We start from the raw sequence: 25,000 nt of genomic DNA, 5'->3' as shown, positions 1-25,000 counted from the left end.
GTCCTTCACCTTCACCAGCTCCTTCACCTTCACCACCTCCTTCACCTTCACCAACTCCTTCGCCTTCACCAGCTCCTTCACCTTCACCAGCTCCTTCACCTTCATCAGCTCCTTCACCTTCACCAGCTCCTTCACCTTCACCAGCTCCTTCACCTTCACCACCTCCTTCACCTTCACCAGCTCCTTCACCTTCACCAGCTCCTTCACCTTCACCAGCTCCTTCACCTTCACCAGCCCCTTCACCTTCACCATCTCCTTCACTTTCACCACCTCTTTCACCTTCACCAGCTCCTTCACCTTCACCACCTCCTTCACCTTCACCACCTCCTTCACCTTCACCACCTCCTTCACCTTCACCACCTCCTTCACCTTCACCACCTCCTTCACCTTCACCACCTCCTTCACCTTCACCACCTCCTTCACCTTCACCACCTCCTTCACCTTCACCACCTCCTTCACCTTCATCACCTCCTTCACCTTCACCAGCTCCTTCACCTTCACCACCTCCTTCATCTTCACCACCTCCTTCACCTTCACCACCTCCTTCACCTTCACCACCTCCTTCACCTTCACCACCTCCTTCACCTTCACCACCTCCTTCACCTTCACCACCTCCTTCACCTTCACCACCTCCTTCACCTTCACCACCTCCTTCACCTTCACCAGCTCCTTCACCTTCACTACCTCCTTCACCTTCACCACCTCCTTCATCTTCACCACCTCCTTCACCTTCACCACCTCCTTCACCTTCACCACCTCCTTCACCTTCACCACCTCCTTCACCTTCACCACCTCCTTCACCTTCACCACCTCCTTCACCTTCACCACCTCCTTCACCTTCACCAGCTCCTTCACCTTCACCAGCTCCTTCACCTTCACCACCTCCTTCACCTTCACCAGCTCCTTCACCTTCTCCACCTCCTTCACCTTCACCAGCTCCTTCACCATCTCCTACACCAGCTCCTTCATCTTCACCACCTCCTTCACCTTCACCACCTCCTTCACCTTCACCACCTCCTTCACCTTCACCACCTTCTTCACCTTCACCACCTCCTTCACCTTCACCACCTCCTTCACCTTCACCAGCTCCTTCACCTTCACCACCTCCTTCATCTTCACCACCTCCTTCACCTTCACCACCTCCTTCACCTTCACCACCTCCTTCACCATCACCATCTCCTTCACCTTCACCAGCTCCTTCACCTTCACCACGTCCTTCACCTTCACCAGCTCCTTCACCTTCACCACCTCCTTCACCTTCACCAACTCCTTCGCCTTCACCAGCTCCTTCACCTTCACCAGCTCCTTCACCTTCACCAGCTCCTTCACCTTCACCAGCTCCTTCACCTTCACCAGCTCCTTCACCTTCACCACCTCCTTCACCTTCACCAGCTCCTTCACCTTCACCAGCTCCTTCACCTTCACCAGCTCCTTCACCTTCACCAGCCCCTTCACCTTCACCATCTCCTTCACTTTCACCACCTCTTTCACCTTCACCAGCTCCTTCACCTTCACCACCTCCTTCACCTTCACCACCTCCTTCACCTTCACCACCTCCTTCACCTTCACCACCTCCTTCACCTTCACCACCTCCTTCACCTTCACCACCTCCTTCACCTTCACAACCTCCTTCACCTTCACCACCTCCTTCACCTTCAACACCTCCTTCACCTTCATCACCTCCTTCACCTTCACCAGCTCCTTCACCTTCACCACCTCCTTCATCTTCACCACCTCCTTCACCTTCACCACCTCCTTCACCTTCACCACCTCCTTCACCTTCACCACCTCCTTCACCTTCACCACCTCCTTCACCTTCACCACCTCCTTCACCTTCACCACCTCCTTCACCTTCACCACCTCCTTCACCTTCACCAGCTCCTTCACCTTCACCACCTCCTTCACCTTCACCACCTCCTTCATCTTCACCACCTCCTTCACCTTCACCACCTCCTTCACCTTCACCACCTCCTTCACCTTCACCACCTCCTTCACCTTCACCACCTCCTTCACCTTCACCACCTCCTTCACCTTCACCACCTCCTTCACCTTCACCACCTCCTTCACCTTCACCAGCTCCTTCACCTTCACCACCTCCTTCACCTTCACCACCTCCTTCACCTTCACCACCTCCTTCACCTTCACCACCTCCTTCACCTTCACCAGCTCCTTCACCTTCACCACCTCCTTCACCACCTCCTTCACCTTCACCAGCTCCTTCACCTTCACCAGCTCCTTCACCTTCACCAGCTCCTTCACCTTCACCAGCCCCTTCACCTTCACCATCTCCTTCACTTTCACCACCTCTTTCACCTTCACCAGCTCCTTCACCTTCACCACCTCCTTCACCTTCACCACCTCCTTCACCTTCACCACCTCCTTCACCTTCACCACCTCCTTCACCTTCACCACCTCCTTCACCTTCACCACCTCCTTCACCTTCACCACCTCCTTCACCTTCACCACCTCCTTCACCTTCACCACCTCCTTCACCTTCACCACCTCCTTCACCTTCATCACCTCCTTCACCTTCACCAGCTCCTTCACCTTCACCACCTCCTTCACCTTCACCACCTCCTTCACCTTCACCACCTCCTTCACCTTCACCAGCTCCTTCACCTTCACCACCTCCTTCACCTTCACCACCTCCTTCACCTTCACTCCACCTCCTTCACCTTCACTCCACCTCCTTCACCTTCACTCCACCTCCTTCACCTTCACTCCACCTCCTTCACCTTCACTCCACCTCCTTCACCTTCACTCCACCTCCTTCACCTTCACTCCACCTCCTTCACCTTCACTCCACCTCCTTCACCTTCACTCCACCTCCTTCACTTTTACTCCACCTCCTTCACCTTCACTCCACCTCCTTCACCTTCACTCCACCTCCTTCACCTTCACCAGCTCCTTCACCTTCACCACCTCCTTCACCACCTCCTTCACCTTCACCACCTCCTTCACCTTCACCACCTTCACCTTCACCACCTCCTTCACCTTCACCACGTCCTTCACCTTCACCACCTCCTTCACCTTCACCAGCTCCTTCACCTTCATCACCTCCTTCACCTTCACCACCTCCTTCACCTTGACCACCTCCTTCACCTTCACCACCTCCTTCACCTTCACCACCTCCTTCACCTTCACCACCTCCTTCACCTTCACCACGTCCTTCACCTTCACCACCTCCTTCACCTTCACCAGCTCCTTCACCTTCATCACCTCCTTCACCTTCACCAGCTCCTTCACCTTCACCACCTCCTTCACCTTGACCACCTCCTTCACCTTCACCAGCTCCTTCACCTTCACCAGCTCTTTCACCTTCACCACCTCCTTCACCTTCACCAGCTCCTTCACCTTCACCACCTCCTTCACCTTCACCACCTCCTTCACCTTCACCACCTCCTTCACCTTCACCACCTCCTTCACCTTCACCACCTACTTCACCTTCACCAGCTCCTTCACCTTCACCACCTCCTTCACCTTCACCACCTCCTTCACCTTCACCACCTCCTTCACCTTCACCACCTCCTTCACCTTCACCAGCTCCTTCACCTTCACCACCTCCTTCACCTTCACCACCTCCTTCACCTTCACCACCTCCTTCACCTTCACCACCTCCTTTACCTTCACCACCTCCTTCACCTTGACCACCTCCTTCACCTTCACCAGCTCCTTCACCTTCACCAGCTCTTTCACCTTCACCACCTCCTTCACCTTCACCAGCTCCTTCACCTTCACCACCTCCTTCACCTTCACCACCTCCTTCACCTTCACCACCTCCTTCACCTTCACCAGCTCCTTCACCTTCACCACCTACTTCACCTTCACCAGCTCCTTCACCTTCACCACCTCCTTCACCTTCACCACCTCCTTCACCTTCACCACCTCCTTCACCTTCACCACCTCCTTCACCTTCACCATCACTCACCAAGGAACCAGGGAGTCACGCCCCACATACACAAAAAAAAACCAGTAATTGGAGACCAAGTTTTAACGAGACTATGAATTGTCACTTGATTAAAATCTCACAGAGGCAGCAAACTGAATATATGTATATATATATATATATATATATATATATATATATATATATATATATATATATATATATATATATATATATATATATATATATATATATATATATATATATATATATATATATATATATATATATATATATATATATATATATATATATATATATATATATATATATATATATATATATATATATATATATATATATATATATATATATATATATATATATATATATATTGATCAAATTATGACAGGCTTAGCATTTAAATGTAAAGTTTGGGAATTGAAAGAGATCCTGTAGGAGAATGCTACCAGAATTAAGTAGAATTTCTGATTATCTCTCACATAGAGACAATTAGTGAAATCTTTAATTGGTGAATAGTTAATAGTTAAGAGGTCATTGTAATGGGATTACTGGAGGGTAAAAACTTAGGGTGGGTGTAATGAGGAAAATATCACTGATAAGAGGAGAGGAGGAGGAGCAGGAGGAACAGGAAGAAGAAGAATGGTAATAATAATAATAATAGTATTAATGATAATAATAACGACAATAATAATATTAATAATAATAATAATAATAATAATAATAATAATAATAATAATAATAATAATAATAATAATAATAATAATAATAATAATAATTGTCTTATTATTGTTATTATTATTATTATTATTATTATTATTATTATTATTATTATTATTATTATTATTATTATTATTATTATTATTATTATTATTATTATTATTATTATCATTAAACGATAAGAAATTATTTTCACTTAGTTCAAAAATTCCTTTTAATACTGTAAGTAAATCAATACTTCCAAGACCACTAACCTAACACTACACTCCCCCCCTCCTCCTTCATCCCTTACAATATCCCTCTCCCCATCCCCTATTACCCTTAATTAACACCGCTTCTATCACCCCTAACATCCCATCTATCACCCCCTAACACCACACTGACCCCATGGAGAAGATTATAATGTCCTGCCGTACTCTTCCAGGCCGTGCCGAGGGTGTACACATCACTCGCTTGGACGTGCCTCAGTACGTAGCGCTGGGAGACCAAGTGGAACTTGGGTGCCAGTGGGAGGGACCGAGGGAGAGGCTCTACTCGCTCAAGTGGTACTTCAATGACCTTGAGTTCTTCAGATACAAACCGGAAGAGAGTCCCAATAAGATGGTACTCGCTGTTCCTTACGTCAACGTTAGTGTAAGTCAATCGTTATTTCCTGAAGCCAATGTCAGTCTTTCCATTAGGTTTTTAAACTGATGTCAGCCTTTCCAGTAGCTTTCTAAACTATTGTCTGCCTTTCCAGTAGCTTTCTAAACTATTGTCTGCCTTTCCAGTAGCTTTCTAAACTATTGTCTGCCTTTCCAGTAGCTTTCTAATTAATGTCTGCCTTTCCAGTAGCTTTATAAATCAATGTTGGCCTTTCCAGTAGCTTTCACTAATGTCGGCCTTCCCAATAGCTTTCTAAATTGATGTCAGCCTTTCCAGTAGCTTTCTAAACTATTGTCAGCCTTTCCAGTAACTTTCTAAATTAAATGTCAGCTTCTGTACACACACACACATACACACACACACACACACACACACACACACACACACACACACACACACACACACACACACACACACATACACCCGCGAGCGAGCGCGCATCTAGTAGTACCTAGGAGCAACTAGCAAAGAGTCAGGACTAGAAGCCATGAATCGACCCCTACAACCACAAATAGGTGAGTACAAACACACACACATACACACACACACACACTCCTAGGTCATTAATTTTCAAAAGGAGTTGAAAGCGCCTTGTAAATACCAGTTGCGCATGCAATTAGCCTGCCGATATTACAGTGCTAGGAATATATGCAGGCAGATCTAACTAGGCTTAATCTTAGAAGCTGCAAGATCAGCGACCTTCGTAAACAGAGGTCTGCATTCCTTTCTTGTGCCCTGCTGGACGGAAGGTCGAGCCTACAGCTCTCCTGGAGTTGATATACACCAGTCTCCCGTTTTTTTTAAGGGATGCAAATCCACTCTGTGTAGAGCTTTGTCAAGTCATGTTTCACTCTGTGTAGAGCTTTATCAAGTTTTGTTTCACTCTGTGTAGAGCTTTATCAAGTTATGTTTCACTCTGTGTAGAGCTTTATCAAGTTATGTTTCACTCTGTGTAGAGCTTTATCAAGCAATGTTTCACTCTGTGTAGAGCTTTATCAAGTTGTTTCACTCTGTGTAGAGCTTTATCAAGCTATGTTTCACTCTGTGTAGAGCTTTATCAAACTATGTTTCACTCTGTGTAGAGCTTTATCAAGTTTTGTTTCACTCTGTGTAGAGCTTTATCAAGTCATGTTTCTCTCTGTGTAGAGCTTTATCAAGTCATGTTTCACTCTGTTTAGAGCTTTATCATGTTTCACTCTGTGTAGAGCTTCATCATGTTTCACTCTGTGTAGAGCTTTATCAAGCTATGTTTCACTCTGTTTAGAGCTTTATCAAGTTATGTTTCACTCTGTGTAGAGCTTCATCAAGTTTTGTTTCACTCTGTGTAGAGCTTTATCAAGTTTTGTTTCACTCTGTGTAGAGCTTTATCAAGTTTTGTTTCACTCTGTGTAGAGCTTTATCAAGTCATGTTTCACTCTGTGTAGAGCTTTATCAAGTTTTGTTTCACTCTGTGTAGAGCTTTATCAAGCTATGTTTCACTCTGTGTAGAGCTTTATCAAGTTTTGTTTCACTCTGTGTAGAGCTTTATCAAGTTTTGTTTCACTCTGTGTAGAGCTTTATCAAGTCATGTTTCACTCTGTGTAGAGCTTTATCAAGTCTTGTTTCACTCTGTGTAGAGCTTTATCAAGTTTTGTTTCACTCTGTGTAGAGCTTTATCAAGCTATGTTTCACTCTGTGTAGAGCTTTATCAAGTTTTGTTTCACTCTGTGTAGAGCTTTATCAAGTTTTGTTTCACTCTGTGTAGAGCTTTATCAAGTCATGTTTCACTCTGTGTAGAGCTTTATCAAGTCTTGTTTCACTCTGTGTAGAGCTTTATCAAGTCTTGTTTCACTCTGTGTAGATCTTTATCAAGCTATGTTTCACTCTGTGTAGAGCTTTATAAAGTCATGTTTCTCTCTGTGTAGAGCTTTATCAAGTCTTGTTTCACTCTGTGTAGAGCTTTATCAAGTTTTGTTTCACTCTGTGTAGAGCTTTATCAAGTCATGTTTCACTCTGTGTAGAGCTTTATCAAGTCTTGTTTCACTCTGTATAGAGCTTTATCAAGCTATGTTTCTCTCTGTGTAGAGCTTTATCAAGTCATGTTTCTCTCTGTGTAGACCTTTATCAAGTCATGTTTCACTCTGTGTAGAGCTTTATCAAGTTTTGTTTCACTCTGTGTAGAGCTTTATCAAGCTATGTTTCACTCTGTGTAGAGCTTTATCAAGTCATGTTTCTCTCTGTGTAGAGCTTTATCAAGTTTTGTTTCACTCTGTGTAGAGCTTTATCAAGCTATGTTTCACTCTGTGTAGAGCTTTATCAAGTCATGTTTCTCTCTGTGTAGAGCTTTATCAAGTCATGTTTCACTCTGTTTAGAGCTTTACCATGTTTCACTCTGTGTAGAGCTTCATCATGTTTCACTCTGTGTAGAGCTTTATCAAGCTGTTTCACTCTGTGTAGAGCTTTATCAAGTTTTGTTTCACTCTGTGTAGAGCTTTATCAAGCTATGTTTCACTCTGTGTAGAGCTTTATCAAGTCATGTTTCTCTCTGTGTAGACCTTTATCAAGTCATGTTTCTCTCTGTGTAGACCTTTATCAAGTCATGTTTCTCTCTGTGTAGACCTTTATCAAGTCATGTTTCTCTCTGTGTAGACCTTTATCAAGTCATGTTTCTCTCTGTGAAGACCTTTATCAAGTCATGTTTCTCTCTGTGAAGACCTTTATCAAGTCATGTTTCTCTCTGTGTAGACCTTTATCAAGTCATGTTTCTCTCTGTGAAGACCTTTATCAAGTCATGTTTCTCTCTGTGTAGACCTTTATCAAGTCATGTTTCTCTCTGTGAAGACCTTTATCAAGTCATGTTTCTCTCTGTGTAGACCTTTATCAAGTCATGTTTCTCTCTGTGTAGACCTTTATCAAGTCATGTTTCTCTCTGTGTAGACCTTTATCAAGTCATGTTTCTCTCTGTGTAGACCTTTATCAAGTCATGTTTCTCTCTGTGTAGACCTTTATCAAGTCATGTTTCTCTCTGTGAAGACCTTTATCAAGTCATGTTTCTCTCTGTGAAGACCTTTATCAAGTCATGTTTCTCTCTGTGTAGACCTTTATCAAGTCATGTTTCTCTCTGTGAAGACCTTTATCAAGTCATGTTTCTCTCTGTGTAGACCTTTATCAAGTCATGTTTCTCTCTGTGAAGACCTTTATCAAGTCATGTTTCTCTCTGTGTAGACCTTTATCAAGTCATGTTTCTCTCTGTGTAGACCTTTATCAAGTCATGTTTCTCTCTGTGAAGACCTTTATCAAGTCATGTTTCTCTCTGTGAAGACCTTTATCAAGTCATGTTTCTCTCTGTGTAGACCTTTATCAAGTCATGTTTCGCCCAGACATTGTACATTATACTTCCTGCTACGTTACATCATTCAGCAATTCCTGTAGCAGCAGTTCCTGTATTAACTCGCAAGAGACCTCTGTTCTTTATTCGTTAATTTGCAAAGGCAAAGTGATCCCAGCTCTGTCTGGCCACTCTGAATGTTGAGTGATTGAACATGCTGAATGTTCGTGATGACGTGTTCAGTGATAGATGTTGAACGATAGGTTAAGGTTCAGAATTGATTGGATGTTCAGTGATCGGTGCTCTTGATGATTGAATGCTCAACGTTTGGACGAGGTTCGACGCTGTGGGTGAGTGTGCAACGCAGTGATAGTGTTCAACACTGTGGCCCCTGTTCAACGGCAGGTTGACCCACAAAGCTCCGGGGGACATAAAATGGAAGACAAAGTTGATTGGATTATGATAGGTTAATTTCTGTGTCCATCGGGAATAGTTGTTCTTTCTCTCTCTCTCTCTCTCTCTCTCTCTCTCTCTCTCTCTCTCTCTCTCTCTCTCTCTCTCTCTCTCTCTCTATGTGTGTGTGTGTGTGTATGTATGTACTCACCTATTTGTACTCACCTATTTGTGGTTGCAGGGGTCGAGTCCTAGCTCCTGGCCCCGCCTCTTCACCGGTTGCTACTAGGCCCTCTCTCTCCCCGCTCCATGAGCTTTATCAAACCTCGTCTTAAAACTGTGTATGGTTCCTGCCTCCACTACGTCATTTTCTAGGCTATTCCACTGCCTTACAACTCTTTGACTGAAGAAATACTTCCTAATATCTCTCTGACTCATTTGTGTCTTCAACTTCCAATTGTGGCCTCTTGTTTCTGTGTCCCCTCCCTGGAACATCCTGTCTTTGTCCACCTTGTCTACCTTGTCTTGTGTGTGTGTGTGTGTGTGTGTGTGTGTGTGTGTGTGTGTGCGTGTGTGTGTGTGTGTGTATGTGTGTGTGTGTGTGTGTGTGTGTGAGTGTGTGTGTGTGTGTGTGTGTATGTGTATGTGTGTGTGTGTATGTGTGAAGCTCGGCTAAGCATTCACAAGTGAAGAAATTTCAGCTTAAGTGAGGGTGAAAAGAGCTGACGGAGGAGCTGGGAAGCTGCCGGTATTCCCTTCAAACATCCTCTCAAGATGCCCTTACAAGATGTAAACATTTCTAAACATCATCTCTCTCTTATTTTTATTATTTCCGGAACGGATGAGATTCGATCTCACTGTGTAGGATTCCCCAAAGCATCGTCCACGGTACTGGATCCCACGTCATGGCTCCATGACCAGGGAAACAGGATATAGGGTGCGATTTTGTAGGCCTGGGATACAAAGTGTTTTGTAGACCTTGCATACAAGGTGTGTTCTGTAGAGTTTGGATACAAGGCGTGTTTTATAGACCTGGGATGTAAGGTATATAAGTGTCAAGAGGATGGACTGTTGAATGTGATACCGCGTTTAAAAAAAATAATATACATTCATAATTTGACGTATGTACAATGACGGTACTCTGGAGTTTGTTCCACTCATCCACAACTCTATCACCAAACCAGTGCTTTCCTATATCCTTTCTAAATCTAAATTCTTCCAACTTGAAACCATTGCTGCGAGTCCTGTCTTGGTTAGATATTTATAGGACCTTATTGGCGTCCCCTTTATTTATTCCTGATTTCCATTTATACACCTCAATCATATTTTCCCTTAATTCTACGCCTTTCTAGAGAGTGTAGATTTAGGCCCCTTAGTCTATCCTCGTAGGGATCAACTTTGTCATCCTCTCTTGTAAGATTTCCAGCATATTTATGTCCGTTCTGTAATATGGAGACAAGGTAGTATATTCTAAATGAGAATTTACCAACCTGCAATGTTCACTATATATTCATGTTCTCCTTTTATTTGTGTATCTGCTGAAGAGGATCCCAGAAAGGGATCGAAATATGCAGATCAATTAAACTTCTGAGTTTCTATCGCCATTTGGGTTATTACTGAACATTGACAAGTGTTCGTTACACTTTAGTTATCCAAGGAGACGTAGAGTTGAAGAATAACCTATGGTCTGGGTATATTTTTGATGGTATGAATTATAACTTCAAGAATTGTTGCTCTCGCTCGCGTTCCACTGAACCTTCACTCACACCTCCAGTCACACTGAACCTCTGTTCACACCTCCAGTCACACTGAACCTCCACTCATACCTCCAGTCACACTGAACCTTCACTCACACCTCCAGTCACACTGAACCTCTGTTCACACCTCCAGTCACACTGAACCTCCACTCACACCTCCAGTCACACTGAACCTTCGCTCACACCTCCAGTCACACTGAACCTCTGTTCACACCTCCAGTCACACTGAACCTCCACTCATACCTCCAGTCACACTGAACCTCCACTCACACCTCCAGTCACACTGAACCTTCACTCACACCTCCAGTCACACTGAACCTCTGTTCACACCTCCAGTCACACTGAACCTCCACTCATACCTCCAGTCACACTGAACCTCTGCTCACACCTCCAGTCAAACTGAACCTCCACTCACACCTCCAGTCACACTGAACCTCTGTTCACACCTCCAGTCCTACTGAACCTCTGCTCAGTGGTCAGTCGTCACGTGAGGTCACAGACCCTGAGCTGCTTTGGGGATTAGCGTGAACGGTTACAAAGCATGGCTTGCTTCTGCAGTGTTTTAAAAACTGAGGTTGGAGAGTTGAAGGAGGAGGTCTTGCTTCTCCAGGAGGAGATTAGGAGGCTGAAGGTCCACCTCAATGGGCCTGGGAGAGAGTGTGAGGTGGTTGGAGATGTGGGGAATGAGGCTTCTAGCAGTGAGGTGCAGTCTGTCTCTCACTGTGAGGAGGCTGTAGGTGGGGAGGTAGCAACGGCTACCAGCAGTGAGGTGCAGCCCAGCACCTGCTACAAGTGGCGAGTTGTTCACAGTAATGGGAGGCGCATCAGAGTAAGGAAAGTTAAGAGTGAAGATCTGAAGGTAGGAAATCGCTTCTCTGTTCTCCAGGATGAATGTACTTCAGTGGCAGTGAAGGTAAGGGTACTACTGCTCCTGCTAATGAAGGTAAGCGCATTCTTGTGGTTGGTGACTCTCAGGTAAGATATGTTGACCGTGCTTTTTGTAATAGGAATAAGAAGATGAGAGATAGAGTGTGCTTCCCTGGAGCTGGTGTTGGGGACATTGTCAACAGGCTGGATAATATCATGTCAGGTAATGGAAACAAGCCCATTATCTGTCTCAGTGCTGGTGGAAATGATATTGGGAAGGGTAGGAGAGAAGAGCTGCTAGATAAGTACAGGTCAGCTATAGATTTCATTAAGTCTAAGGGAGGGATCCCAATCATATGTAGCATCTTGCCTAGAAGGGGAGTAGGAAATGAATGGTTGTCTAGGGCAATTGGTGTAAATTGCTGGCTAGACAGATACTGCAAGGAACTTGCAATCCCATTCATTGACAACTGGAACAACTTTTATGGCAAACATGATATGTATGCAAGGGATGGGGTACATCTCTCTGGGGCAGGGGTGGTAGCACTTGCAGACTCGATTGAGAAGGCCATTGGTGAAATGCCTATGATTTTAAACTGATGGAAGATAGAGGTATGGGTGTGTGTGGGAAACAAGCAGGTTGCAACACTAGGGTTGGAAACAGTAAATGTATAAAAGGCATTCAGCATGAAGTTATAAATAAAGACAATAGAACAGGTCAGCAAACAAAGGGGGACAGCAGAGGGCAGCAAGGGACTAGCTCCCTTAAGGTTTACTATACTAATAGCAGGAGTGTTAGAAATAAGATAGATGAGCTAAGATTAATTGCAAGTGCAGGAAACATAGATATTATTGCTATAACAGAGACCTGGCTCAATCTGAAAGATAGAGAGATGCCCTCTGAATGTCACATACAAGGCTATAAATTATTCCACACTGACAGGGTCAACAGGAAAGGTGGTGGAGTAGCGATGTATGTCAGAGACAATTTAAATTGTTGTGTTAGACAAGATATTAAATTAGAAGCGTCAGCCACTGAATCTGTTTGGTTACAGCTTCTCGAGGGCCGAGAAAAACTAATTTTGGGTGTGATTTACAGGGCCCCAAATCTTGATAGGGAGTGCAGTAAACTTCTATGGGACGAAATTCGTAAGGCATCTACATACGAAAATGTTGTGCTAATGGGAGATTTCAACTATAGACAGATTGACTGGAGCAATTTGACAGGAAATTTAGAGTCGGGTGACTTTCTTGATACGATCCAGGATTGTTTTTTAAAACAGTTTGTGACAGAGCCAACTAGGGGAAATAACCTCCTTGACTTGGTTCTTGCCAGTAGGGAAACACTAATTAATAATCTTGAGGTTAATGATGAGCTTGGGGAGAGTGATCACAAATCACTCAGTTTTAACATATCATGGAATTCCCCTAATAATGGCAATCAAGTCTCCGTCCCTGACTTTCGCTTGGCTGATTTCATAGGACTGAAAAATTACTTAGGTGGGCTGAACTGGAATGACCTGACTAGGGGTCAGGTAGGTGGTGATGGTTGCCGATATGATGCTTTCCAGGGCATAGTTCTAGCTGCTCAGTCAAATTATGTTCCAAATAGGGAAATCAGATCAAACAAAAATGATCCTAAATGGATGAACAATAGATTAAAATATCTGATTGGTCAAAAGAGAGGCATATATAGGCAAATCAAAAGAGAAGAGGGGCAATTAAGAAATCGATATATTCAGTTAAAGAGAGAAATAAAAAAGGGAATTAGAAAAGCAAATAGAGATTATGAGGTTAAAGTTGCAAGAGAATCGAAGACTAACCCAAAAGGATTCTTTCAGGTATACAGAAGTAAGATCAGGGACAAGATAGGCCCACTCAAAAGTTCCTCGGGTCAGCTCACTGACAGTGATAAGGAAATGTGTAGAATTTTTAACACATACTTCCTCTCAGTTTTTACACAGGAGGATACCAGCGATATTCCAGTAATGATAAATTATGTAGAACAGGACGATAATAAACTGTGCACTATTAGGGTCACAAGTGACATGGTCCTTAGGCAAATAGATAAATTAAAACCTAACAAATCCCCAGGCCCTGATGAACTGTATGCAAGGGTTCTAAAGGAATGTAAAGAGGAGCTTAGCACACCTTTGGCAAATCTTTTCAACATATCACTACAAACTGGCATGGTGCCAGATAAGTGGAAAATGGCAAATGTGATACCTATTTTCAAAACAGGTGACAGGTCCTTAGCTTCGAACTATAGACCAATAAGCCTAACCTCCATAGTGGGAAAATTTATGGAATCAATAATTGCCGAGGCAGTTCGTAGCCACCTTGAAAAGCATAAATTAATCAACGAATCTCAGCATGGTTTTACAAAGGGGCGTTCCTGCCTTACGAATTTATTAACTTTTTTCACTAAGGTATTTGAGGAGGTAGATCATGGTAATGAATATGATATTGTGTATATGGACTTCAGTAAGGCTTTTGACAGGGTCCCACATCAGAGACTATTGAGGAAAATTAAAGCACATGGAATAGGAGGAGAAATTTTTTCCTGGATAGAGGCATGGTTGACAAATAGGCAGCAGAGAGTTTGCATAAATGGGGAGAAATCAGAGTGGGGAAGCGTCACGAGCGGTGTTCCACAGGGGTCAGTGTTGGGCCCCCTGCTGTTCACAATCTACATAAACGACATAGATGAGGGCATAAAGAGCGACATCGGCAAGTTTGCCGATGACACCAAAATAGGCCGTCGAATTCATTCTGACGAGGACATTCGAGCACTCCAGGAAGATTTGAATAGACTGATGCAGTGGTCGGAGAAGTGGCAGATGCAGTTTAATATAGACAAATGCAAAGTTCTAAATGTTGGACAGGACAATAACCATGCCACATATAAACTAAATAATGTAGATCTTAATATTACGGATTGCGAAAAAGATTTAGGAGTTCTGGTTAGCAGTAATCTGAAACCAAGACAACAGTGCATAAGTGTTCGCAATAAAGCTAATAGAATCCTTGGCTTCATATCAAGAAGCATAAATAATAGGAGTCCTCAGGTTGTTCTTCAACTCTATACATCCTTGGTTAGGCCTCATTTAGATTATGCTGCACAGTTTTGGTCACCGTATTACAGAATGGATATAAATTCTCTGGAAAATGTACAAAGGAGGATGACAAAGATGATCCCATGTATCAGAAACCTTCCCTATGAGGATAGACTAAGGGCCCTGAAACTGCACTCTCTAGAAAGACGTAGAATTAGGGGGGATATGATTGAGGTGTATAAATGGAAGACAGGAATAAATAAAGGGGATGTAAATAGTGTGCTGAAAATATCTAGCCTAGACAGGACTCGCAGCAATGGTTTTAAGTTGGAAAAATTCAGATTCAGGAGGGATATAGGAAAGTACTGGTTTGGTAATAGAGTTGTGGATGAGTGGAACAAACTCCCAAGTACTGTTATAGAGGCCAGAACGTTGTGTAGCTTTAAAAATAGGTTGGATAAATACATGAGTAGATGTGGGTGGGTGTGAGTTAGACCTGATAGCTTGTGCTACCAGGTCGGTTGCCGTGTTCCTCCCTTAAGTCAATGTGACCTGACCTGACTAGGTTGGGTGCATTGGCTTAAGCCGGTAGGAGACTTGGACCTGCCTCGCATGGGCCAGTAGGCCTTCTGCAGTGTTCCTTCGTTCTTATGTTCTTATGTTCTTATGAACCTCTGTTCACACCTCCAGTCCTACTGAACCTCTGCTCACACCTCCAGTCAGACTGAACCTCCATTCACACCTCCAGCCACACTGAACCTTCACTCACACCTACAGTCACACTGAACCTTCACTCACACCTCCAGTCACACTGAACCTTCGCTCACACCTCCAGTCCTACTGAACCTCCGCTCACACCTCCAGCCACACTGAACCTCTGCTCACACCTCCCGTCACAATGAACCTCCACTCACATCTCCAGTCACATTGAATCTCTGTTCACACCTCCAGTCACACTGAACCTCCGCTAAAATTTCCAGTCACGCTAAACCTTCACTCACACCTCCAGTCCTACTGAACCTCTGCTCACACCTCCAGTCACACTGAACCTCCGCTCAAACTTCCAGTCACACTAAACCTTCACTCACGCCTCCAGTCACACTGAACCTCCACTCACACCTCCACTCACACCTCCTCCCGTCACACCTCATTAACATACATTCTCTTAATTAATTTACCCTCATCCAATCTTGTCAAGACCTCATATTTCTCCGCCACTGTACCCATTATGAGGGTAAATTCCCCAGTCACTCCTACGCATCTCGGGGGTATTTCATTGTTTTCCCCTCCCTACCCCCCTCCCGGGACATTATTACTCCTCCCCCCCCCCACTCGCTACTTTCTGCTAGGGACCTCGTCTCACAAGCAAAAGGGTTCGGGGGTTCGATTTTCGGGCGGGGTTTATGGGTAAGAGTTAAGTAGGTGCCTTATAGGTGCCCTAATTTTTAAAGAGGTGAAGGGGTAAGCCAGTGGAAGGTCTCGGTCAGATGACCAAAAGCTCCAGCTGTGGGTCATCATCTGACTAAAACCCGCGTCAGGAAACACTTATCCTGTTTCCTGACGAACCTTACCTAACCTAACCTGGAGGTCAGTGGACTGAGGTGGGTTGCATCCTGGAGGTGGAGGATACAGTACCTTACAAACAGTAAGTCACACTACCAGACTTGACTCAGTCTTACTGAGTTATCAACCATCCTTTATCTTTTTAATCTAAATTATTATTATTATTATTATTATTATTATTATTATTATTATTGTTGTTGTTGTTGTTGTTGTTGTTGTTGTTGATGACATTATTATTATTATTATTGTTATTATTATTATTATTATTATTATTATTATTATTATTATTATTATTATTATTATTATTATTATTGTTGTTGTTGTTGTTGTTGTTGCTATTATTATTATTATTATTATTATTATTATTATTATTATTATTATTATTATTATTATTAATATTATTATTATTATTATTATTATTATTATTATTATTATTATTATTATTACAGATGTAAATAAATATTCAACTTCAACCGTAGCTAATCTTTGATTTTTCCAGTGTTCTAGTTGTTTACAGTGATTTACAGTGATTTTCATAATTTACAGTGGGTTTCAGTTATTTACAGTAATTTTCAGTGATTTGCAGTTATTTTCGGTTATTTTTAGTGATTTAACAGTGATTTTCAGTGATTTAGTGATTTTCAGTGATTTACAGTGTTAGAAATCACTAGCACACTGACTTCAGCTTACGAAGACACTGATTGTAGTGATATACAACTGAAATACACTTCGGGCGATGTTTCGCCCCCTCGTTGGACCATTATCTGTCCACTTAATAACGTGTTCATGACCTGACAGTGAGTTGTTCAGGATTTAATAACAGTGTGAATTGTTCCAGCTACGGTATAGTGATTTTTTGTTCTCCATGGCTGGTTGTTCATGGCTGGTTGTTCAAGGCTGGTTGTTCATGGCTGGTTGTTCATGGCTGGTTGTTCATGGCTGGTTGTTCATGGCTGGTTGTTCATGGCTGGTTGTTCATGGCTGGTTGTTCATGGCTGGTTGTTCATGGCTGGTTGTTCATGGCTGGTTGTTCATGGCCGGTTGTTCATGGCTGGTTGTTCATGGCTGGTTGTTCATGGCTGGTTGTTCATGGCCAGTTGTTCATGGCCGGTTGTTCATAACTGGTTGTTCATGGCTGGTTGTTCATGGCTGGTTGTTCATGGCTGTTTGTTCATGGCTGGTTGTTCATGGCTGGTTGTTCATGGCTGGTTGTTCAAGGCTGGTTGTTCATGGCTGGTTGTTCATGGCCGGTTGTTCATGGCTGGTTGTTCATGGCCGGTTGTTCATGGCCGGTTGTTCATGGCTGGTTGTTCATGGATGGTTGTTCATGGCTGGTTGTTCATGGCTGGTTGTTCATGGCTGGTTGTTCATGGCTGGTTGTTCATGGCTGGTTGTTCATGGCTGGTTGTTCATGGCTGGTTGTTCATGGCTGGTTGTTCATGGCTGGTTGTTCATGGCTGGTTGTTCATGGCTGGTTGTTCATGGCTGGTTGTTCATGGCTGGTTGTTCATGGCTGGTTCTCCATGGCTGGTTGTTCATGGCTGGTTGTTCATGGCTGGTTGCTCATGGCTGGTTGTTCATGGCTGGTTGTTCATGGCTGGTTGTTCATGGCTGGTTGTTCATGGCTGGTTCTCCATGGCTGGTTGTTCATGGCTGGTTGTTCATGGCTGGTTGTTCATGGCTGGTTGTTCATGGTTGGTTGTTCATGGCTGGTTGTTCATGGCTGGTTGTTCATGGCTGGTTGTTCATGGCTGGTTCTCCATGGCTGGTTGTTCATGGCTGGTTGTTCATGGCTGGTTGTTCATGGTTGGTTGTTCATGGCTGGTTGTTCATGGCTGGTTGTTCATGGCTAGTTGTTCATGGCTGGTTGTTCATGGCTGGTTGTTCATGGCTGGTTGTTCATGGCTGGTTGTTCATGGCTGGTTCTCCATGGCTGGTTGTTCATGGCTGGTTGTTCATGGCTGGTTGTTCATGGTTGGTTGTTCATGGCTGGTTGTTCATGGCTGGTTGTTCAAGGCTGGTTGTTCATGGCTGGTTGTTCATGGCTGGTTGTTCATGGCTGGTTGTTCATGGCTGGTTGTTCATGGCTGGTTGTTCATGGCTGGTTGTTCATGGCTGGTTGTTCATGGCTGGTTGTTCATGGCTGGTTGTTCATGGCTGGTTGTTCATGGCTGGTTGTTCATGGCTGGTTGTTCATGGCTGGTTGTTCATGGCTGGTTGTTCATGGCTGGTTGTTCATGGCTGGTTGTTCATGGCTGGTTGTTCATGGCTGGTTCTCCATGGCTGGTTGTTCATGGCTGGTTGTTCATGGCTGGTTGCTCATGGCTGGTTGTTCATGGCTGGTTGTTCATGGCTGGTTGTTCATGGCTGGTTGTTCATGGCTGGTTCTCCATGGCTGGTTGTTCATGGCTGGTTGTTCATGGCTGGTTGTTCATGGCTGGTTGTTCATGGTTGGTTGTTCATGGCTGGTTGTTCATGGCTCGTTGTTCATGGCTGGTTGTTCATGGCTGGTTCTCCATGGCTGGTTGTTCATGGCTGGTTGTTCATGGCTGGTTGTTCATGGTTGGTTGTTCATGGCTGGTTGTTCATGGCTGGTTGTTCATGGCTCGTTGTTCATGGCTGGTTGTTCATGGCTGGTTGTTCATGGCTGGTTGTTCATGGCTGGTTGTTCATGGCTGGTTCTCCATGGCTGGTTGTTCATGGCTGGTTGTTCATGGCTGGTTGTTCATGGTTGGTTGTTCATGGCTGGTTGTTCATGGCTGGTTGTTCAAGGCTGGTTGTTCATGGCTGGTTGTTCATGGCTGGTTGTTCATGGCTGGTTGTTCATGGCTGGTTGTTCATGGCTGGTTGTTCATGGCTGGTTGTTCATGGCTGGTTGTTCATGGCTGGTTGTTCATGGCTGGTTGTTCATGGCTGGTTGTTCATGGCTGGTTGTTCATGGCTGGTTGTTCATGGCTGGTTGTTCATGGCTGGTTGTTCATGGCTGGTTGTTCATGTAGTTTGTTTTATCTTCTTGTGAATATTTTCCTTGGCACGCATTTTTTTGTTCCCTCCTCTCTGTTCCCTCCCTTTTGTTCCTTCCTCTCTGTTCCCTTCCTTTTGTTCCTTCCTCTCTGTTCCCTTCCTTTTGTTCCTTCCTCTCTGTTCCCTTCCTTTTGTTCCTTCCTCTCTGTTCCCTTCCTTTTGTTCCTTCCTCTCTGTTCCCTCCCTTTTGTTCCTTCCTCTCTGTTCCCTTCCTTTTGTTCCTTCCTCTCTGTTCCCTTCCTTTTGTTCCCTCCTCTCTGTTCCCTCCCTTTTGTTCCTTCTTCTCTGTTCCCTCCCTTTTGTTCCTTCCTCTCTGTTCCCTCCCTTTTGTTCCTTCCTCTCTGTTCCCTCCCTTTTGTTCCTTCCTCTCTGTTTCCTCCCTTTTGTTCCCTCCTCTCTGTTCCCTCCCTTTTGTTCCCTCCTCTCTGTTCCCTCCCTTTTGTTCCCTCCTCTCTGTTCCCTCCCTTTTGTTCCTTCCTCTCTGTTCCCTCCCTTTTGTTCCCTCCTCTCTGTTCCCTCCCTTTTGTTCCTTCCTCTCTGTTCCCTCCCTTTTGTTCCTTCCTCTCTGTTTCCTCCCTTTTGTTCCCTCCTCTCTGTTTCCTCCCTTTTGTTCCCTCCTCTCTGTTCCCTCCCTTTTGTTCCCTCCTCTCTGTTCCCTCCCTTTTGTTCCTTCCTCTCTGTTCCCTCCCTTTTGTTCCTTCCTCTCTGTTCCCTCCCTTTTGTTCCCTCCTCTCTGTTCCCTCCCTTTTGTTCCTTCCTCTCTGTTCCCTCCCTTTTGTTCCTTCCTCTCTGTTCCCTCCATTTTGTTCCTTCCTCTCTGTTCCCTCCCTTTTGTTCCCTCCTCTCTGTTCCCTCCCTTTTGTTCCTTCCTCTCTGTTCCCTCCCTTTTGTTCCTTCCTCTCTGTTCCCTCCCTTTTGTTCCTTCCTCTCTGTTCCCTCCCTTTTGTTCCTTCCTCTCTGTTCCCTCCCTTTTGTTCCCTCCTCTCTGTTTCCTCCCTTTTGTTCCCTCCTCTCTGTTTCCTCCCTTTTGTTCCCTCCTCTCTGTTTCCTCCCTTTTGTTCCTTCCTCTCTGTTCCCTCCCTTTTGTTCCTTCCTCTCTGTTCCCTCCCTTTTGTTCCTTCCTCTCTGTTCCCTCCCTTTTGTTCCTTCCTCTCTGTTCCCTCCCTTTTGTTCCTTCCTCTCTGTTCCCTCCCTTTTGTTCCCTCCTCTCTGTTCCCTCCCTTTTGTTCCCTCCTCTCTGTTCCCTCCCTTTTGTTCCCTCCTCTCTGTTCCCTCCCTTTTGTTCCCTCCTCTCTGTTCCCTCCCTTTTGTTCCCTCCTCTCTGTTCCCTCCCTTTTGTTCCTTCCTCTCTGTTCCCTCCCTTTTGTTCCCTCCTCTCTGTTTCCTCCCTTTTGTTCCCTCCTCTCTGTTTCCTCCCTTTTGTTCCCTCCTCTCTGTTTCCTCCCTTTTGTTCCTTCCTCTCTGTTCCCTCCCTTTTGTTCCCTCCTCTCTGTTTCCTCCCTTTTGTTCCCTCCTCTCTGTTTCCTCCCTTTTGTTCCCTCCTCTCTGTTCCCTCCCTTTTGTTCCTTCCTCTCTGTTCCCTCCCTTTTGTTCCCTCCTCTCTGTTCCCTCCCTTTTGTTCCCTCCTCTCTGTTCCCTCCCTTTTGTTCCCTCCTCTCTGATCCCTCCCTTTTGTTCCCCCCTCTCTGTTCCCTCCCTTTTGTTCCCTCCTCTCTGTTCCCTCCCTTTTGTTCCTTCCTCTCTGTTTCCTCCCTTTTGTTCCTTCCTCTCTGTTTCCTCCTTTTGTTCCTTCCTCTCTGTTTCCTCCCTTTTGTTCCTTCCTCTCTGTTCCCTCCCTTTTGTTCCTTCCTCTCTGTTCCCTCCCTTTTGTTCCCTCCTCTCTGTTCCCTCCCTTTTGTTCCCCCCTCTCTGTTCCCTCCCTTTTGTTCCCTCCTCTCTGTTCCCTCCCTTTTGTTCCCTCCTCTCTGTTCCCTCCCTTTTGTTCCCTCCTCTCTGATCCCTCCCTTTTGTTCCCTCCTCTATGTTCCCTCCCTTTTGTTCCCTCCTCTCTGTTCCCTCCCTTTTGTTCCTTCCTCTCTGTTCCCTCCCTTTTGTTCCTTCCTCTCTGTTTCCTCCCTTTTGTTCCTTCCTCTCTGTTCCCTGCATTTTGTTCCTTCCTCTCTGTTCCCTCCCTTTTGTTCCATCCTCTCTGTTCCCTCCCTTTTGTTCCTTCCTCTCTGTTCCCTCCCTTTTGTTCCTTCCTCTATGTTCCCTCCCTTTTGTTCCCTCCTCTCTGTTTCCTCCCTTTCGTTCCCTCCTCTATGTTCCCTCCCTTTTGTTACCTCCTCTCTGTTCCATCCCCTCTGTTCCCTCTCCTCTGTTCCCTTCCCTCTGTTCCCTTCCCTCTGTTCCCTCCCCTCTGTTCCCTTCCCTCTGTTCCCTCCCCTCTGTTCCCTCCCCTCTGGTCCCCCCACTGTTCCATCCCCTCTGTTCTCTCTCTCCTCTGATCCCTCCTCTCTGTTCCCCCCTCTGTTCTCTCCCCTCTGTTCCCTTCCCTCTGTTCTCTCCCCTCAGCTTCCTCATTCACTTGACGGGAGATTCATGTTTCAGAGTCACCCTTCAAGATTTAGCCTTGAGTTAATCCTACCACCTGTATGCTAACACCTTGTGTTACCTCCACCTCCTGTTTACACACTCTTTGTCTTCGTATCCACACACTGTCTGGTATCCACACACTGTCTGGTATCCACACACTGTCTGGTATCCACACACTGTCTGGTATCCACACACTGCCTGGTATCCACACACTGTCTGGTATCCACACACTGCCTGGTATCCACACACTGCCTGGTATCCACACACTGTCTGGTATCCACACACTGCCTGGTATCCACACACTGCCTGGTATCCACACACTGCCTGGTATCCACACACTGTCCGGTATCCACACACTGTCTGGCATCCACACACTGTCTGGTATCCACACACTGCCTGGTATCCACACACTGTCTGGTATCCACACACTGCCTGGTATCCACACACTGCCTGGTATCCACACACTATCTGGTATCCACACACTGCCTGGTATCCACACACTGTCTGGTATCCACACACTGTCTGGTATCCACACACTGTCTGGTATCCACACACTGCCTGGTATCCACACACTGTCTGGTATCCACACACTGCCTGGTATCCACACACTGTCTGGTATCCATACACTGCCTGGTATCCACACACTGCCTGGTATCCACACACTGTCTGGTATCCACACACTGTCTGGTATCCACACACTGTCTGGTATCTACACACTGGCTGGTATCCACACACTGTCTGGTATCCACACTCTGTCTGGTATCCACACACTGCCTGGTATCCACACACTGTCTGGTATCCACACACTGTCTGGTATCCACACACTGCCTGGTATCCACACACTGTCTGGTATCCACACACTGCCTGGTATCCACACACTGCCTGATATCCACACACTGTCTGGTATCTACACACTGTCTGTATCCACACACTGCCTGGTATCCACACACTGGTATCACACACTGCCTGGTATCCACACACTGGTATCACACACTGTCTGGTATCCACACACTGTCTGGTATCCACACACTGTCTGGTATCCACACACTGCCTGGAATCCACACACTGTCTGGTATCCACACACTGCCTGGTATCCACACACTGTCTGGTATCCACACACTGTCTGGTATCCACACACTGCCTGGTATCCACACACTGTCTGGTATCCACACACTGCCTGGTATCCACACACTGCCTGATATCCACACACTGTCTGGTATCTACACACTGTCTGTATCCACACACTGCCTGGTATCCACACACTGGTATCACACACTGTCTGGTATCCACACACTGTCTGGTATCCATACACTGTCTGGTATCCACACACTGTCTGGTATCCATACACTGTCTGGTATCCACACACTGCCTGGTATCCACACACTGGTATCACACACTGCCTGGTATCTACACACTGGTATCACACACTGTCTGGAATCCACACACTGTCTGGTATCCATACACTGTCTGGTATCCACACACTGTCTGGTATCCATACACTGTCTGGTATCCACACACTGCCTGGTATCCACACACTGGTATCACACACTGTCTGGTATCCACACACTGTCTGGTATCCACACACTGTCTAGTATCCACACACTGTCTGGTATCCACACACTGTCTGGTATCCATACACTGGCTGGTATCCACACACTATCTGGTATCCACACACCGTCTGGTATCCACACACTATCTGATATCCACACACTGCCTGGTATCCATACACTGTCTGGTATCCACACACTATCTGGTATCCACACACTATCTGGTATCCATACTCTGTCTGGTATCCACACCCTGTCTGGTATCCACACACTGCCTGGTATCCACACACTGTCTGGTATCCACACACTGTCTGGTATCCACACACTGTCTGGTATCCACACACTGTCTGGTATCCACACACTGCCTGGTATCCACACACTGCCTGGTATCCACACACTGTCTGGTATCCACGCACTGCCTGGTATCCACACACTGCCTGGTATTCACACACTGTCTGGTATCCACACACTATCTGGTATCCACACACTGTCTGGTATCCACACACTGTCTGGTATCCACACACTGTCTGTTATCCACACACACTGTCTGGTATCCACACACTGTCTGGTATCCACACACTGCCTGATATCCACACACTGTCTGGTATCTACACACTGGTATCCACACACTGCCTGGTATCCATACACTGGTATCCACACACTGCCTGGTATCCACACACTGTCTGGTATCCACACACTGTCTGGTATCCATACACTGTCTGGTATCCACACACTGTCTGGTATCCACACACTGTCTGGTATCCACACACTGTCTGGTATCCACACACTGCCTGGTATCCACACACTGTCTGTATCCTCACACTGCCTGGTATCCACACACTGCCTGGTATCCACACACTATCTGGTATTTACACACTGGTTTCCACACACTGCCTGGTATCTACACACTGCCTGGTATCCACACACTGACTGGTATTCACACACTGTCTGGTATCCACACACTGCCTGGCATCCACACACTGCCTGGTATCCACACACTGCCTGGTATCCACACACTGCCTGGTATCCATACACTGCCTGGTATCCACACACTGTCTGGTAACCACACACTGTCTGGTATCCATAACACTGTCTGGTACCCACACACTGTCTGGTATCCACACACTGTCTGGTATCCACACACTGTCTGGTATCCACACACTGTCTGTATCCGCACACTGCCTGGTATCCACACACTGCCTGGTATCCACACACTGTCTGGTATCTACACACTGGTATCCACACACTGCCTGGTATCTACACACTGCCTGGTATCCACACACTGACTGGTATCCACACACTGTCTGGTATCCACACACTGCCTGGTATCCACACACTGCCTGGTATCCACACACTGCCTGGTATCCACACACTGCCTGGTATCCATACACTGCCTGGTATCCACACACTGCCTGGTATCCACACACTGTCTGGTATCTACACACTGGTATCCACACACTGCCTGGTATCCACACACTGCCTGATATCCACACACTGTCTGGTATCCACACACTGGTATCCACACACTGCCTGGTATCCACACACTGGTGTCCACACACTGCCTGGTATCCACACACTGCCTGGTATCCACACACTGTCTGGTATCCACACACTGCCCGGTATCCACACACTGTCTGGTA

The 25,000-nt window shown here is 45.6% G+C and overlaps 1 protein-coding gene across 1 annotated transcript in view; it reads left to right on the top strand.

Annotated features, from left to right (window-relative positions):
* The first annotated feature begins 5,014 nt into the window (after positions 1 to 5,014).
* Positions 5,015 to 25,000, top strand: part of LOC128701193 (uncharacterized) — a 68,951-nt gene continuing 48,965 nt past the window's right edge. The window contains exon 1 of the mRNA XM_053794790.2: positions 5,015 to 5,260. Within this exon, the coding sequence (XP_053650765.2) occupies positions 5,015 to 5,260 (246 nt within the window). The remainder of the gene's footprint in view (positions 5,261 to 25,000) is intronic.

This window comes from Cherax quadricarinatus, chromosome 73, assembly GCF_038502225.1.
Source record: "Cherax quadricarinatus isolate ZL_2023a chromosome 73, ASM3850222v1, whole genome shotgun sequence".
In the NCBI taxonomy this organism is placed as follows: domain Eukaryota; kingdom Metazoa; phylum Arthropoda; class Malacostraca; order Decapoda; family Parastacidae; genus Cherax; species Cherax quadricarinatus.
Note: the sequence above shows the minus strand (reverse complement) of the source record. Positions and strands in the feature narration are given on the sequence as shown.